This window comes from Barbus barbus, assembly GCF_936440315.1.
Source record: "Barbus barbus genome assembly, chromosome: 45".
Taxonomy (NCBI): Eukaryota; Metazoa; Chordata; class Actinopteri; order Cypriniformes; family Cyprinidae; genus Barbus; species Barbus barbus.
Window position 1 is genome coordinate 5,711,168 of NC_136723.1, and position 18,748 is coordinate 5,729,915.

The 18,748-nt window shown below is 37.3% G+C and overlaps 1 protein-coding gene across 2 annotated transcripts in view; it reads left to right on the top strand.

Annotated features, from left to right (window-relative positions):
• The window catches only part of LOC306863842 (erbin-like), a 78,665-nt gene that overhangs the window by 44,915 nt on the left and 15,002 nt on the right, over positions 1–18,748 (top strand). For both annotated transcript variants that reach the window (XM_079407384.1, XM_079407385.1), the window contains exons 4-14: positions 2,156–2,234; positions 2,314–2,403; positions 3,343–3,399; positions 6,405–6,468; positions 6,711–6,785; positions 10,104–10,248; positions 12,151–12,223; positions 14,157–14,286; positions 14,824–14,939; positions 15,473–15,542; positions 17,631–17,730. In XM_079407384.1, coding sequence (XP_079263510.1) covers positions 2,156–2,234; positions 2,314–2,403; positions 3,343–3,399; positions 6,405–6,468; positions 6,711–6,785; positions 10,104–10,248; positions 12,151–12,223; positions 14,157–14,286; positions 14,824–14,939; positions 15,473–15,542; positions 17,631–17,730 — 999 coding nt within the window. The remainder of the gene's footprint in view (positions 1–2,155; positions 2,235–2,313; positions 2,404–3,342; positions 3,400–6,404; positions 6,469–6,710; positions 6,786–10,103; positions 10,249–12,150; positions 12,224–14,156; positions 14,287–14,823; positions 14,940–15,472; positions 15,543–17,630; positions 17,731–18,748) is intronic.

Here is an 18,748-nt window from a genome sequence, read left to right on the forward strand (position 1 = left end):
AGGAACTGCACAGGTTTTTAAAAACATGAATAAATCTAATATACTTTTATAAATCAAGCACTTCCTATTTTGTAAATGTCACGTTACCTGATTTTACTGATTTGCACGTGAAATCGGCTTTTATGGAAGAACGAAAGCGTAGCTCTGGAAAGGGGGCAGAATGGGGAGCAATAATTGTTTGATCTCGATTATTGTATTTTCATAATCGTTGGAGGCCAAAATCGAAACGGTTTTTCGATTAATTGCACAGTCCTAATTTTGATAAAGACCTAGTTGGGCTCAACTTAGTTTTATCATATTCAAATTCTGATTCCAGATAATACTTATAGTGCCATAACCCTCAAATCTTTAGCATATAAAGTATACTACCAGTATATAAACATTTTACAATACCAGTCAAAAGTAGTAAAACATTTTGGAAGTTTTTTTTTTGTTTTTTTTTAAGAGAAGTCTCTTATGGTCACCAAGGATGCATTTTTGATCATAAAGTAATATTGTGAAAGATTACTATAGTAACAAAAATCATTCTAATATGCTGATTTAGTGCTCAATTGTTATCAATTATTATTTAGGGGTCGCATAAGAAACCGTTTGTAACATTATTAATGTCTTTACTGTCACATTTGCTAAGTAAAAAGTTTTTCTTAATCTTACTTGCATCAGACTTTTGACTTGTACTGTATCATGGTTTCCACAAAAAATGAATACACCACACGAATAGACAAATGTTTTCAACATTAACATTTAGAATTTTTTTTTTTTTTGCAGCAAATCAGCATATTAGGATCATGTGACACTGAAGACTGGAGTAATGATGCTGAAAATCAGCTTTGATTCACGGGAATAAATTACATTTTAAAATATACTCAAATAGATAAGTTATTTTAAATTGTAATATTTCACAATATTGAAGGTTTTACTGCTTTTTTATGAAAGAAAAAGGAAATGCAGGCTTGGTTATATTGTTAGTTATATGTTAATTTTTTTGTAAAGGGAAAGGGAAGTGGTGTGTGGCCAAGTGTGGTGACCCATACTCAGAATTGGTGCTCTGCATTTAACCCATCTTTGCACACACAGTAGTGAACATACACCTGGAGCAGTGGGCAGCCAATGATGCGGCGCCCGGGGAGCAGTTGGGGGTTCGGTGCCTTGCTCAAGGGTCTCACCTCAGTCGTGGTATTGAGGGTGGAGAGAGCGTTGGTTATTCACTCCCCCCACCTACAATCCCTGCTGGACCTCAGACTCGAACCCACAACTGCCCCTGTTGTACTGGTGCAAGTTTCCAGGAGGGAGTTAAATAATTAAATAATGTGTTTGTAAATTTATTGTCTGGAGTTAGTCAATTTGTTAATGGAACCCAGTGTCATACAGACTCATTTTAAAGGTGCCATAGAATGGAAAACTGTCTTTACCTTGGCATAGTTTAATAATAAGAGTTCAGTGGAAATGACATAACGTGAGCCACCAGCTCGTTGCTAGCTGTAGCCTGTTACAGTACATAAGATTTCACTTACCACATAAACGGAGTAAGTAACGGAGTAATGATGGCGAATGATTTACAGATCCTGAGCACCACGGACAAGCATCTGATCTTGTAAAATGTGTGGTAAGTACTGCCGCTCCATAGTATAAACAGAGTACGTGCGATCGTGAATCTCGAAAGCGAAAGTGAAACTAAAAAGCGATCGTGCATTCCTAAGCAGTTTCAATGCCCAGTATATTAATAGCAGCTCCCTGATGCCCGCATTTTATTTACAGTATAATTACCCAACGATATAACTGCTCGAGAAAGTATTGAAATATATTTTCCATGCGTTTCCTTCCTGCTGTGTGAGCTACTGAATTAGCCGCACTGTGAAACAGCCAATCAGAGCAGAGCTCAACATTATTATTCATGACCCTTCCAAGTAAGGTAATAACAGACCATTTCATTCTAGGGAGAAATCCTAGGGTTGTAAATGGACATGTAAAACCGTTTCTGGAGAATTTTTGCCCTTACCTAAGCCACATGCCTTCTATGTGGATATCAGAGAACAATTTAAAATATTGTATCAATGCATTCTATGGCACCTTTAAGTGTTTTTTAAATCCTAGGCACAAAGACGAAAAAAAAGCTATTAATAATCAAATCACTTTTGTTTGTTTAAAATTTCAGGCATCCAGGAGTTTCCTGAAAATATCAAGAACTGTAAAGTCCTGTCCATCGTAGAAGCGAGTGTGAACCCTATATCAAAGTAGGTACATTAGCCAGCAGAGATGACTGGTGTGTGCTTTCTGTCTGTGATGTAATAAAACACTCTTGTGTCTCCGCAGACTCCCAGAGGGCTTCACGCAGCTCCTCAGCTTGACCCAGCTCTACCTGAACGACGCCTTCCTAGAGTTCCTGCCGGCCAGCTTCGGCAGGTCAGACACACACACACACACAAACACACACACACACACACACACACACACAGACACACAGACACACAGACACAGACACAGACAGACACACACACAGACAGACACACACACAGACACAGACACACACACAGACACACACACAGACACACACACAGACACACACACACACACACACACACAGACACACACACACACACAGACACACAGACAGACAGACACACACACACACACACACACACACACACACACACACAGACACACACACACACACACACACACACACACACACACACACACAGACACACACACACACACACACACAGACACACACACACACACACACAGACACACAGACACACACACACACACACAGACACACACACACACACACACACAGACACACACACACACACACACACACACACAGACAGACAGACAGACAGACAGAACAAGATAATCCAAGCTCCTGTTTCAGATCAGACAGCATCTAGATTCAAGACTGGAAAAAGTATGTACTACATTAAAATATAAAACAGACAAAACTCTTCTCCCAAAGACTGAAAGTGTTTCCAAGCACACGCAAAACCGGTTTAACTTACATCCATCAAGCTTGTTGATTTTATGCGAGCTGTTAATCTATTAAAATAACGTGCAAAATTTCCTCGGAAAGCACTTTCTAACGTTTCCTGGAGCTCGTATCATATCTGAAAGCTCAGTAATCATGCGTTCCTATAAAAATGCAGTGCAGTTCCTTTTAAAGGTCGTGCAGCAGTACTTTTGACATAATAAACATGCACACACAGCCTGAAATAGACTTCAAATGAACATGCAATTATTATTTTTATTTTATTTTTATTTATTTTTTCCACCATTTGTTAATCTTAGTTGCTGTTAGTTTATAAATAATTAATATTTATATATTTCTCTCTGTTTCCTCAGACTAACCAAACTGCAGATTCTGGAGCTGCGGGAGAACCAGTTAAAGATGTTGCCAAAGTAAGTGGCCCTCTGGGATTCATCTGAATCCCTAAAATATTAAAAAGATGATCCATGCCACTGCGCCCCTTCTGATTATCGCATTATAAACACAGACAAACGTCTCTCTTTCTCTCCCTCGGTGGCCTTACGTAAGAAGCTCTGAAGTGACATGCTGTGACAGGTTTTATAATCATTTCTGGCTCCGAAGCCAATATTGCATCATATGAGGGAGCGTTTTTAGGTTTTGTGTGTGAGAGCCACTGAAAAACACCATCTCCGTGCCAGCCTCTGCTCCATCGTTCAACACACGGGCCAATCAAAACACACAGGCCTCTCTGGTGTGTTTGCTGGGTTACTGTAAGTGCGCTAGGATCAAAACAACTCATTACGGCACTAAAAGTTTTCAACAAAAGCCACTTGAACAAAATGTCTGTTACAAAACACATGAATGAATCACAAGGCCATGGCGCCGTAAATCAGCTGTTAATTTTTTCCCATTGTAAGGCAAAAGACACAGTGAACAGTTTATTAATCATATATAAAATGAGAGAAAAGAGAGTTTACCAATCATGTCACTAGGTTAAGTGTCATTATTATGTAGTTCTGTCAAATGATTAATCGCATCCAAAATCCACACAAAATACATGTAAATTATACATGTAGTGGATAGGCCTAATGGATAGAGAGTTGGACTTGTAACCTGAAGGTTGTGGGTTTGAGTCTCCGGTCCGGCAGGGATTGTAGGTGGGGGAGTGAATAACCAGCACTCTCTCCACCCTCAATATCACGACTGAGGTGAGACCCTTGAGCAAGGCACCGAGCCCCCAACTGCTCCCTGGGCGCCGCAGCATTGGCTGCCCACTGCTCCGGCTGCATGTTCACTACTGTGTGTATACTTGGATGGGTTAAATGCAGAGCACAAATTCCGAGTACTTTTTTTTCACATACTATGTAAACAAAATCTTTGGATGCAATTAATCGTTTGACAGCACTACTATTATGAATGATACCTTAAATTATCTTGCTCATTAGGAAGAGATGTGCTAAAAATATTTCGAAGTGATCAAAAATTATTGTCATATTGGTAAAAAATATGCATTGTCATTAGTGTAGTGATATATGAAGTACAGCTCACACAAGTCACTTTCAAACCGAGCAGGTTTCTCTTGGTCAGTGCAGCGAATTCCTTTACATTCAAGTGACATACATGGAATATTTCAGGAATCATAGCAGAAAGACGGAAGTATTCTGTTATCAAATGCAGGAGGAAAGCTGTCAGTCACATGCGTCGCTTACTCATTTACTATTATTGCACTGTGCTCTGATCATTTTATCACTAGCATTTAGCCCTGTGCCGTTTCAGCAGTCCTCTCAGATGTTCATTGTGTGGTGGTTCTCATGATGTGTGTGTCTGTGTTTCTAATGAGCTGTGCATTGCTCAGCACTCTGGGGGTCAGTGAGTTTTTTGGCCGGCCGACTGACTGGTTGCATGCTTCTTCACACAAGCCGGGATGAATGAATCCCTCTTACAATCCTCTAAGCCAGCAAACAGTTTGTCTTTCAATACAAAATTCACTTTAATAAAAAACTGAGTTTGCCTTTGGTTTATAGCCATTTGTTAATACAATTCCCAGAGCCATATATCATTTCGACTTTGATTTTCTCTTCAAGATTTTCCATGGATACGGTACGCCCACAGGCTGTTGATCTGTGTCCAGGTCCACGTCAGCTGTGGTTTAAAGCACACCCTGCCCTGAAGCACAATTACCTGACTAGATGATGTTAGTTCAGGGTTTGACGCAGATATTGAGATTGCAGGAGCAGATTGGAACAGGAAAACGTGTCATAAAGATTAAAAAGATGCACAAAGTCTGATGCCGGATTTTCAGAATTCTGTGAATAAAGCCTATTTGATACCCCACGATTTGTGAAGCATTCAAGGTGACAGCATAATCTTTGATAGTGGTCTTTTAGTAGTCACCTTTGGGAAAATAAGTAAAGTTAAAAAATACACACTTGCAATAGTAGTCCAATAAATGTAATTGTGAGTGTGTTTATTTTATTTAGTTGTTATTTAATTCATTTTTACTATTTATTTTTGTTTCCAGAGACTTCATTTCTGCATCACTGACATATCATGCTATGTGACTGGATGACATTTCCCTGAAGCAAAATGATTTAATGACCGTATCATGCTAAATATGCAGAAATTGGTCAAGCTAATGTCATTTCCAAATCCTGTTCCCATTTCCTTTTCTCTCTCAAAAATCTCTATCTATATAAGTGACAAAAAAACCCCACAAAAATGTTCAGTTCAGTGTTAACCGATTTTATAAGTAAGAAATTGAGTTTTAAAGTTACAGTAGAGGTAAAATGCATTGACTTAAATGTTTTATTGCTATTCATTTATTGCTGCTGAACTTCCTTAAAGTCCATAGCTTGACCTCTAGGTATAGACATGATCTTGGAGAATATATTTGGGTGGGTTTTTTTGGTCACACTTTATTGTGAGGTTCAATTCTTGCTATTTACAATCCATTAACTATGACTTTTGCCTCACTAAATTCCTAATTTGGTGCTTATTAATAGTTAGTAAGGTAGTTAAGTTTATGATTAGGGATGTAGAATATGGTCATGCAGAATATCTGCTTTATAAGAACTGATAAGCAGTCAATATGTTAATAATAGGCATGCAAATAAGCAACTAGTTAATTGTTCCCTATACTAAAGTGTTACTGTTTTAGTTATTCGGTTTATATAGTGGCTCTAGTTTTATGTGCAACTAGGGATTGAAGTCTAACATTTCTCTAAAACTGACATTAAAAAGTGGTTTAGCAATAACTACTTGTTCGATAAATGTCTTTGTGTGCCATTTATTTGCCTCTGGGTGCCATTGTGCACAGGAAAAGTTGTGGTCTGGCGTGGTCCTACAAAAAACGAAACAATGAATGCTTTGATATGTTTATGTGCAAACTTAAATGAGTTTAATCCATGGTTAATATTGTGTGTGTGTGTGTCTGCAGGAGCATGCATAAGCTCACACAGCTGGAGCGCTTGGATCTGGGCAGTAATGAGTTCACTGAAGTGGTGAGTAGCACCTGCCTGTCTTTCAGCGGTGGCATGCATTACTGCAGCCTGCGTTTACCTTCCAGCTCTCAGTGCAGCCAGGTGTCAGATGTATTGGCAGTGAATGCAGATGCGCTTATTGAGTCTTTTCTGTTTGACTGCACCTAATATGCATTTTTCTCCTCTAATGCTATTCATTGAAAGTAGTGGCGGATTTCCTCTCACTGAGGATTTGAAATTGAATTTTGCTTCTTTCTCTCCAGCCTGAAGTGTTGGAGCAGCTTAGAGGAATCAGAGAGCTGTGGATGGATGGAAATAAGCTGACGTATTTACCGGGGGTGAGTCTTGTTCTCGTTCGTTGTGCTTTTTTTCTTAAATCGGCAAAAGTACACCATGACAAATAATTAATTTAATTTTTTTGCTACAAACTTTTGACCACATTTGTAAAACATTAGTTGAATCTGTAAAATGAGTAAATAAATACATTTTGGGTTAAAAATTATTTGTCAAAAGTATTCCAGCATAAATTGGTGTTCATGTTTAGTGTGCAACTTTACTATACTTTCTAAATTTCTGCATAAGTGTTGTATTCATAATTATGTAAAATGCTAAACTGAGTTAATATCTGTATAAATAGTTTGTTAAACCATTCTTATAAATGTTATTATTTATGCGAAGCTGAGCAACTTTGCAGTAAATTGCATTTATGTTGAATCTAAAATTCTAGATGAGGAACATTTTTATACAATATAAATCGCTATAATCACTTTCTAAATGGAAATAATTAATGAAACCATTCTTATAAAAATAGTTGTGAATCATGTGAATTCTTTTATACTGTAAGTAAATCGCCCATAAAAACAATTATTGCGCAGATTGTTTCTTTCACTTTTCACGTGTTAAAAGTTAAACTGAGATAACTGTTCGATAAACTATTTATACATAAATATTGTTCGTGTTGAACTTGAAACCCAGCTTTTGTACAGAAAAAATCACCATAAAATCATCATTACTTGCAACGTTTTGCAACAAAAAATGGCTTTGCATATTATTTATTTAACATGTTCTGCTCATGTTTCATGATTTGATTTTTGGTAAAACAACACATTTCTAAATGTAAATCATTCATTAAAACATTCTAACGAAAATTGTAGCTTTCATGTAAAATGCTTAATTGAGCTAATTTCTACACTAATCTTGAAACAACATAAGAAATAAATTCTATGTTAATCATTTGTATAATCTTTCCTATATAAATTGTTTAATTTAACGTGGAATGCTTGCATTTGTCGCGTGAGGCTAAATGGTTTTATGAAAGTTTTACACAGAAGATTTTTCTGCTGATGTTTCAGGAATGAGAAATTAGATTTTCCTACGGTGTAGCTGCTGTTTGTTACAGGTACAAATAAATAATGGAGTTAAGACAAGCAGACATCCATAACAGCTAAAAATCTCAACATTTCTTCAGGATCCCTGAAGTTCTCCTCAGACTGCCAGCTCCTTTTAAATAGGTCATAATTAAGGCATTAGCTTGCCGCTGAGAGTGGACTGACAGTAATCGTGGGTTTTCAGAACATACTTTTGAACACGTCTGTTAAAACTGACCTCCCAATGGCCCGCACATGTGTCCTGTGCAGTATTACTCATGCTCCATAGTTCACCCAAAAATGAAAATTTGCTGTTAATTTACTCACCCATAAGCCATCCAATATGTATTTGACTTTAATCTTCAGTAGAACAGTAAATAAGATTTTTAGCTGGTGATTCATACAATGCAAGTCAATGGCTAGCGCTTGAGTCAAAAAAATATATCAGGCAACACTAAATGAATGCCTGTGTCTCCCAATGATATATTGAGGACTTATGAAGCGAAGCGCTCAGTCTGTGCAAGAAACTGAACAGTATTCACACAACATTATTATTATTACCTGTAAATGACAGGCTCAGTCAAACGCTCCAGAGTGATGTCCAGTTCTGTTTTGAACTGGTTCTTTTTAGTGAACTAGTTGAATCAGTTGACCAAATCGGACTGAACCATCTGAAACAGTTCTCTGCTCAAGCAGCACAAATCTATAAGTTACTCAATCAAAACTCACGTATGGACATCCGACTAGAGGTGTGCATTCCCGCGGGAACTGCAAGACCCCTCAGATTTCTTGCAATGCGGAATTAAATTCCCGAATAAAACGCGGTAGTGGTCGGTAACTCTGGTGTAATTTGAACGGGAGCGGGCGGTCTAACAATATCCTGTTCCCGACGTCCTTTCAGAACAGCATATCTGCCCTTTATTCTTATTCACTCAGGACTGTTATGCACCCCCGCTGCATGCATGGACCAGTGCTTTCTGCGTCACATATTTTATTTGCGAGGTCTGTTTGCAGCATGTGCACGATGCTCAGAGCAGGCTGTAGCCATATGGCCCTCAGACAGAACAGGCAGGTTGTCGATGAGTGACCGAGCAGAATAAGGATGGAGCAAAGTGTGGCTGCACTGTCCTTTAAGAACGTTCAACTCTGTTTTGTTTATATTTTGGATAGTCTATAATTTTAAATGACAGGTGTTGTATTTATTCATTTATTTTTCTCTGACACTTTTCCTACTGTGTTAACAGCAAAATGTTAAACGAATGTAGTATTTTGACAAGATGAATAAAATAGCTAATAGGCTATTTTTGTACAACCTACATTTTGTTGTGTTGGCAGCAAAATGTTAAACGTTTTGTCGGGATGAAAATTATTCTAAATGGACAGCGGGTGAACAAAGAGTGAATATATCATGGGAGCGGTTGAGTGTGGAATATAACCTCGCAGGAGCGGGACTTTTTTTTTTTTTTTACTCAAGTGCCAGTAGCCACTGTTTTGCATTTTATGAATCGCCATGAACCACTGTTTCAGCTCAAAATCTTCTTTACTGTTCTGCTGAACGAAAAAGTCACCTACACCTTGGATGGGTAAAGTAAAGTAAATTAGCAGCAAATGTTCATTTTGGCTGAACTTTCCCTTTAAAGTGATCAAAATCAAATCAAAACTGACTATATGTAATTCATGAATAAGCTATTTTACTTCTTTATCCTCATCCCTTCTCTAGTGTCAGTAAAATGGCCTAAAAACACTGGTTTTGAGCTGGACCTGTGCTAGAAATCTGAGTCCTATCCCTGGTACACTTATCTGGATGGAAAGGTTTGTGGTAACACAGCATTGTTGTTGACGATCTCATTACTAGTCTAAATGGATTTCTGAGTGCTCTCAGTCTGTTCTTGGAAAGTAGCTACAGAGGTGTGGACACGATCTGCCCTCAAGCATGAGAAATGAATTGAGTCAGTTCACGCTCGGCTTCACTCATCTATCTCAGCCGATTTCTCAACCATATCCCTCCATCTCTTCAATTCACCCGCTTCTCCAATGCTTCTGTGCATTTTTTCCTTCACAGGAACCATCTAACCTCTAAAAACCAATATGTCAGAGTGCTTCCAAAAAGATTGTCTCTGACTTCACCCACCATGTATGACTGAAATTGAGATTTGAAATCAATACATTTTTGCCAAACTGAATTGAGCCCATTTCTCGCTTTTGCTCAATTACACAAACTTCTCTCAGAAACTGATGAGAATTTGAGTCATTTGTTTATGAGTAATGGAGAGAGTCATGTGTGTGCAGATGATCGGGGGACTGAAGCAGCTCTGCTACCTGGACGTGTCCAAAAACAATTTGGAGATGGTTGATGAGCAGATATCTGGCTGTGAAAACCTGCAGGATCTTCTGCTGTCCAACAACGCTTTGACGCAGCTGCCAGGGTCTATAGGTAAAACACACACCAAAATGCAGAGATGAGCTTAATGATTAGTATTCGTTAAAAGCTATTAGATGTCTTCTGGTTTGTCCTGCATGTCCTCCTAACAGCCTCAACTCTAATCTGCTTTGTAACAAATCAACAAGTTAGATGTGTAAAACGAACAGGAGGATTATGCGTCGAGCAGTAATACAATCTCATTACCTAATGAATGACCCAGTCGAACAGCCACTAACGAGCAGGCGTGTTGAAGTGGCCAAGTCACACCGCCCTTGAGGCTCGCTGTGAAATAATACCTCTCAGCTCAACACTTAATGAAATCCAGTTTAGAGCTCAGAGAAAGGGCCACAGAGGTGCTCGACATGAGCAAAAAGTGGAGTTTTTGCCTTTCATTACAAAAGCTTTCCATGAATCGAATGCACTTTTGGTGTCTTATTTTAAGGCTTTTTGAGTTAGATTTAGCTATTATCTACCACAGACCAAACTTTGCATGAGAAGTAGCTAGTTTTAAATACCAAGCGTCTGTAATCTGACCACCATCTTTAAAGGAATTGTTCACCCAAAAATGAAAATGTACTCGCTCTGAAACACAAAAGAAGATATTCTGAAGAATTTTGAAGAACCAAACAGCGATTGGTCCCAATTGACTTCCATAGTAGGGAAAGAAATACTATAGAAGTCAATGGGGGACCATCAACTGTTTGATTGCCAGCATTTTTCAAAATATCCTCTTTTGTGTTCAACATAAGAAAGAAACCAAACGGTTTTGAAACGACATGAGGGTGACTAAATGATGACAGATTTTTCCTTTAATATGGTGAATCTGACCTGTTTCACCTTTGGTTTTGAACGTCTCGACTGTATTGAAGTATTAACATCATTAAGCCTCATAAATTTGATATTGTATGTGTAATTGTGTAAATTTCATCATGGCTAAAACAGGTTTTTAATGAATTGTTGTTATTCAACTAATTTTAATGACCAAAAACATAACATTTGTGACCCTGGCGCACAAAACCAGTCTTAAGTCGCTGGGGTATATTTGTAGCAATAGCCAAAAATACATCGTATGGGTCAAAATTATAGATTTTACTTTTATGCCAAAAATCATTAGGATATTAAGTAAAGATCATGTTCCATGAAGATATTTTGTAAATTTCTTACCATAAATGTCAATTTTATTTTTGATTAGTAATATGCATTGCTAAGGACTTCATTTGGACAACTTTAAATGCAATTTTTTTTTTTTTTTGTATTTAGATTTTTTTGCTCCCTCAGATTCCAGATTTTCAAATAGTTGTATCTCAGCCAAATATTGTCCTATCCTAACAAAAGCTTATTTATTCAGCTTTCAGATGATGTATAAATCTCAATTTTGAAAAATTGACACTTTAAAGACTGGTTTTGCGGTCCAGGGTCACATTTAGCTGTCTCTTATAATTTTGTATTCAACCCTGTTACTGCTTATTTTCACCAAAATAAATAAATTTAAATGTAAACAAATAAATCATGGCACTCAAGAAGTTTAAACTCAACATTTTAACTCTAATTATTTGACAGTGCAGCATCCCCTTTCACTGACCATATATTGAGAGAGGAAAAGTTTAAGGGAACTTTTGCACCCTATCTGTGGAAAGTGCTGAATATGCGAGTGTTTAGTCTGTGAATCAATTTCTAATAAATTCTTCAAGATAGGTGAGATTGATGGTCTCATTGTCTAGATTGAAGTGGATATGGAACAGCCGGTTTCTGTCTGCATGCGTAAATTGCCAATTGCACTACAAACTCTCTCTCTCTCTCTCTCTCTCTCTCTCTCTCTCTCTCTCTCTCTCTCTCTCTCTCTCTCTCTCTCTCTCTTTCTCTCTCTCTCTCTCTCTCTCTTCCCCCCCCCCCCCCCCCCCCCCCCCCCCACAGGCTCACTGAAAAGGCTGACCACTCTGAAGGTGGATGATAACCAGCTCATGTACCTGCCTGACACGATAGGAGGGTAAGTGAGCACCATTTTAAACAGAAACCTGATGAACTGCGCTTAAACCGTGACCCAGTTCTCTTTAACCCATGAGGATATTCACACTAAACTTGCATACTTTTTCATGTTTTCTGTGCTGATTGTGGTGGGAAATCTGCAGAAATGATTTAAATAGTAAAATGTGTCAAAGTACACGATAGCTGAAAACATAGTCAAATAGGTCTGAGTGTCACAAATTACCTCTCAAAACTCATGATGCATTTCAATGAACCCCAGAGAAATAACACTTTTACCCATGTGATATTATATTAAATAGTCAAGGAAATAATACAGTAGCTTTAAATGATAACAGACCAAAAATTAGTTTGAGAGTGAGTGCTGGGAATGAGCAGACTCGTAAGACACTTCGTGATACAGACAGAAGGCTTTGTAACAGGTTTGTGAATGAGGGAAGGACGCGTCCATATGGGCTTTCCGAGAGGGATTGCTTTGCGCTGTGTGTGTGCGTGAGAGAGAACGAAAGAAACAGACTGTGTTATCCATCAAAAAAGAAACCAACCATTGTACCTCATTCTCACCACCTCTTACTTTGAGCTTGTTTCCAAACATGCCGGTTATCCCTTATGTCAGATTAGGTTTCCTAGTCCGGGGTTAAGAAAATATGCCAAGAGGGATTATGAATATGTGATTGCGAGGATTCTGTTTTAATCCCAGCCTGGATTGTAAAGCGCACTGATTAAGCACGATTAATTTTTCATTAATACCTGTGTCTTTTCCCATCACGCTGATATGACTGCATTTTCCCACTGTATAATGACCGTATAATTATATCTATAATTGCTTTGTTTTTTGTGTTTTGGAAGCAGGCCTCCCCATTCTTTGGTGGGCCAAACCTCTGTCCATGTGGGGTTTTTTTTTTGTGGTTTCATGTTTTTGTTTTTGTATTTTGTTTTTTTTGTTCGATTCTTGTTTATGTTTATTTTTTTGTTTTCGTTTGTTTAGTATTGTTTGTTTCATGTTTTTTGTTCTTTTTTTTGTGTGTGTTTTTGTTTTTTTCATGTTTTTGTTCTTTTTGTTTTTGTTGTACTGGGGAAATTTTATGTTAATTTCTAAAAGACATTTGATTTTACACAAGCTTTTTGTATCATATAGATTCTGAAACTGGCATTAAATTAATTTTAGATAAGTGAAGAAACCACAATAATTACTAATATGACGCATGATTGATTAACGTCATTAAGTCATAATCAGTTGGATGTAGGTGTTATTTTCAGCGTGTTTTCAGTTCAGTCTCTTCCTCTGCATCGTCTCCTATTCTCTCTCTCTCTCACACACACATTTCTTTTATGCCACATTTTCGCCTAAAAAAAAGTGTTTACTCTGTCAAACAATTCCGTTAACAATTTATATTGGGGATAATTTTTTATTTATTTTGGAATAGGACAGAATAAGCACTCTAGTGAACACAGACAGCTGGTTTAATTGCCTGGACAATTAATCTTAGCCTCTCTCTAAGTTTTCAGGGCTACTTCAGGACCAGGATTGAGATCCACTGGTTTAATGCCATCCAACACTTTTTGTTAGTTACTCCTTGCATTGTTTGCAAAACTTCATAAACAGTTGCGCAACTGTTTGTTTCACAGAAATGAAAATCAGATTCAAAAACCGCTTATTCAGCCTTGGTCTTTTCATTGGTTTTATGATTTATTCAGCACACCTGCATGTTAGTCATACTAGAAAAACACAATGTTTGACGTCAGATAGTTAATAAACAAAGAATCAAGGTTGTTGATCGCAGAACCATCTGAATAGAGGCCAGTAGGGTTTGGTGTTCTAAAGACGACACATGATTTCTTATAAAATGCATTTATATATTGCATCAGTAGGGAGCTGTTGAGTTTGAATAACTGTTAACAGCTTCGCATTTCACATGCATGTCTTTCTTCTGTAGACTCACGACTCTGGATGAGCTCGACTGCAGCTTCAATGAGATTGAGGCGCTGCCGTCCACCATCGGCCAGTGTGTGAACCTGCGTACGTTTGCTGCAGACCACAACCTGCTCGTACAGATGCCTCCAGAGGTCAGTCCGGTCCTGGCACAATGTATTTAAAACAACATCAAATGCCGTTTAACTTCCATAATATCTTGTTTTTCGAAGTAAAACAGAGTATTGTGTGGATAATCGTGCAGGATGGGATTTAAGTTTGATTTTAATAGCTATAACATAGTCATTACCATGGCACATTTGTTGCAGTAGCTTTCTGATTTGTTTTTGTCAGTCTAATTCACAAAACAGACTGTTTTTAGACTGATTCGTCAAGAACTTGTGCTGGAACCATAATGATACAACATTTTTAATGGAGACATTTATTTTGCTATTAAAAATCATGTGAAATGCTCCACGGATCTTTCTGGAAGCACAATATTTAATTAGATATTGAATTGTTTCATTGAAATGAACCAGCTGAAAAAAACCAATTCTCTCTGCTGCTGTCAAAACGACTCCCACAAAATTATTCAGTCTTGACCGAATGGATCCTGCAGTCTGATCAAAGCGTCCTCCTTGAGGCTGTGCATCTCGGTTGACCCTTCATGTGTATGTTTGTGCATCTGACAGATGGGCAGTTTGAAGAACGTCACCGTGCTCTTCCTGCACTCAAACAAGCTGGAGACTCTGCCGGAGGAGATGGGCGACATGCAGAAACTCAAGGTCATCAATCTCAGCGACAACAAGTACGTTCAAACATCATATCATATACGCATGTACACAACAACCTGCAGCGTATGCTTAAACATTACCTGCTGGTTTCTACCAATCATTTAACTTTTATCCAAAATGACTACCTTTTTCAAGTCATATTATTAAATAAAATTAGCACATAGTTTTGACCCAACGATAGGATTTTTTTCTTTATAAATGTCAAACCAAATAAACCAACAGTTGACACTCTTCATGTACGAAATCTTTCAATGACAAACATTTCCAACCTGGCCATGCAGCTGGTGGCTGTGAGCTATATATTTATTTATTTTTTTCAGAGAACCACTTCGCACATTTGGCTGTGATTCAACAGGCTGGAAAATATAGCCCTATTTTCTGCTCTCTGTGCTGTATTTTTCAGCCTTGATGCACATTATACCAGACTCTTTCTCAATTTACTGTTCTTTTATTGGATCATGTCCCTTTTATTTTATTTCAGCGTACGATCATCCTCACTTATTTCTGATGCGTTGTACAGTAATCTGGTTTCTGTCTTTTTGTGCAGGTTGAAGAACCTTCCGTACAACTTCACTAAACTCAACCAGATGACCGCAATGTGGCTGTCTGAAAACCAGGTGGGCAAAGTTCATATACACAAGGCATAATATACAGTCATTAGTGTGAAATAAACACCAGCAGAATGATTAAGACTGCAATGCAAGCAGAGGGTTGTTGTTGTTTTTTTATTCTGAACGGGATTTGTGGGGGTTTTTTTGTGTTTTTTTGCACTAATGACCAACTGAATGGAAATGATATCATGAACTACTTGGCTATTTTCTAAATAAGTAAATAAATGGATATTTTATTGTGTAGAACAGGATTCCCACGCTCATCGACAAGCTGGAAATGTAAAATAGTTCATTAAAGGTGTGAACAAGTCATTCGAAATTGGTAAAATCTTAAAGTTATGAAATTTTCTGTTATAATATAATATAATATAATATAATATAGGTAACACTTTAAGTGATTTCTCAGTTCTCAGTATTAACTAGTTGCTTATTACCATGCATATTACTAGCACACTGGCTGTTTATAAGTACTTATGAAGCTTAAGACTTATTAATGTCTTATTCTGCATGACTATATTTTAAATCCCTTAATCTCTACCCCATACATAAATGCAACAACTACCTTACTATCTATTAATAAGCAGCAACCTAGGACTTTATAGAGGTAAAAGTCGTAGTTAATATTCAGAATTGGGCCTTAATACAAAGTCTGACCATAATATAATATTTATATATGTATATTATGTATATATAAATTAATGCATTATTATTAAAATAATATAACTATTCAAATAATTTAAACTAATGAAATAAAATAATTTAAATGTCATTAAAATAATCTAGCTCTAATCGAAATTTAAAATGTTTAAAAAAAAATTGATCTAACTGAAATGCTTTGGAATCAGAAAATGAATTGTGATTAATATATCAATGAACCCACTATCTGTTAATTAAAAAATAAATAAATAAGACCATCTTTGTCATAATTACAGCATAAATACCATTAATATTTCAGCATGAATGTTAAAAGATATATAATATTGTGTTGTACAGCGAAGGCCTTTGAGTTAAAAAGATTGGTCAGAAATATCTCTTTTTGAGTTAATATATTATGTAATATATTAAACAATTTCCAATAAATGCTTTTCTAGTAATCAAAAACAACTGGAAAAGAAATTCATTAATCAGAATGGGAGGAAAAAAGTGCTATAGGACTTGAAACTAGCAGCTATGATAGATATTGGTTGCCTGGGAAAGCTGTCAATTATATTTTAGCCATGTGTATAAATAAATATTTCATTTCAGAGATCCGTGCAATACATTTCCTTATTTCACAGCATCACAATAATCTCATACACAGTCACTTCCCAGAAATACACTTGGAAAGCTTGTCCTTTAGTGGGGTCTGTGCTGTTGGCAGAGTGATTTGATGTTCCCATCAGAGCGTGTGTGGGTGATCTGTAATTGAAAGCCTGAGTGATTGTCGCAATTGGCCATCAAGCCTGTGACTAATGCTTATTGAATATAACAATCACCTCCACTCCCACACGCGCCATCAGCCCACCTCTGAGGTTCAGCACAGCACAGAGTTTATCTTAAGATATGATATTAAAGGAATAGTTCACCCTAAAAATTCCCTCATTCTCTTTTCATTACAAACCTGTATGGCTTTAATGCTCACAAGCAGATTGCGGTCAAATCTGCATTGTTGTGGTATCTGCTCTCAAGGAAGCAATAACTGAAGCTAATTCAGCTGAATGCATGAGAACAGCGCTGCTATGAAATAATAAAACACTGGTAACGCATCTAATCAGCGTGAGCCATATGCTAAGGGACTGCCAAAATCCTCTGTGAAACAACCGCTCTGCAAGGGTTTCTCTGCTGGAATATCGACAGCTGATGAAGATTGCACTGCGAGATGAAGGTGGCACGCTGTTCTTTATTGATTGTAATGCATGGTTTTATAAAGCTGCATTTGATTACAGATGAAACGAGTTTAAAGCCAGAGCTGTATGGCCTGAATCTGTAATGAGAGCGGTCCAGACCGGCAGAGTCCTCATGCTGTGTGTGAGAGATGGGAAATGTCATTCTCAAGACATCTAATCGATTTTTACAAGTCAGTGATACTGTGTTTGATATTTTGTCTTTCTCCAGTCGAAGCCCCTCATTCCCCTGCAGAAAGAGGAAGATCCGGAGACGCACAAGACTGTACTCACCAACTACATGTTCCCTCAACAGACCAGAACTGAGGACTGTGAGTATCTATTCATGCAGATCCTGCAGCACCCTCCTGTCACTAGAGCTTCCCTGTTTGAATATATGCCTTTTATTGGAATTGTTAAGTCAAGATATACTTGCATTAAGTCAAGTGAAAGAAAGAAAGAAAGAAAGAAAGAAGGATGGATGGATAGAATTGAATATAATTACAATTTAAATGAACTGTTTTCTATTTTAACATATTTTAAAAAATAGTTTATTCCCGTGATGCAAAGCAGAATTTTCAGCATCATTAGTCCAGTCATCAGCGTCACATGATCCTTCAGAAATCATTCTAATGAAAAAATAAATCTTCCTGACCCCAAATTTTAAAATGTATTTTATATATTCAATATTCAACAGATATTGCAGTCAGTAATTTTTTTTAATATTTATTTGTGCTTTTTGATGCAATAAATATTTATTATATTACATATTAAAATTTGTATTTATTATTATTATTATTATTATTGATATTTTAATTATGGCAAATAAGATGTTCTGGCTGAATTTTATTGAATAATTATTTTTATTTTTAAGCAATTATTTTTTATTTTGTTTTCGATGTTTACAGTAATTGTGACTATTTAAATGCAGCATCAGCAGTCAGCTAACCTAATAATCTCAAAATGGCTAAATACTGACCGGTTAATATATTGGTGTCTCACTAAAATCAGTGCACCTCTGTGTAAAATATATAGTTTTATAGACATTCAAACTTATTTAAAAATCCTAACCGTGCCAAATGTCTACCTGCAGCCAGAGCTCGGTCATGTTTTCTCTCGGTGAGACTCGAGTCTGCCAGTGTTGCTGGGAGTTTCGCTGTGCAAATCACAAATGGGCGGCTCGCTGGATTCCAGAGGGGGAAGAGATTAATAAGTCTTAACCTGTTTCCTAGCAACCCCACTCCAAACTCTTCAGAAGGCAAACGCACTGGCTCTGCGGCTCTCTGGAGTCCGCTTCAGTTTGTTCGCATGATCGAGCCTTAGAAATGGTCTGAAGTCTGTGCGCTTACA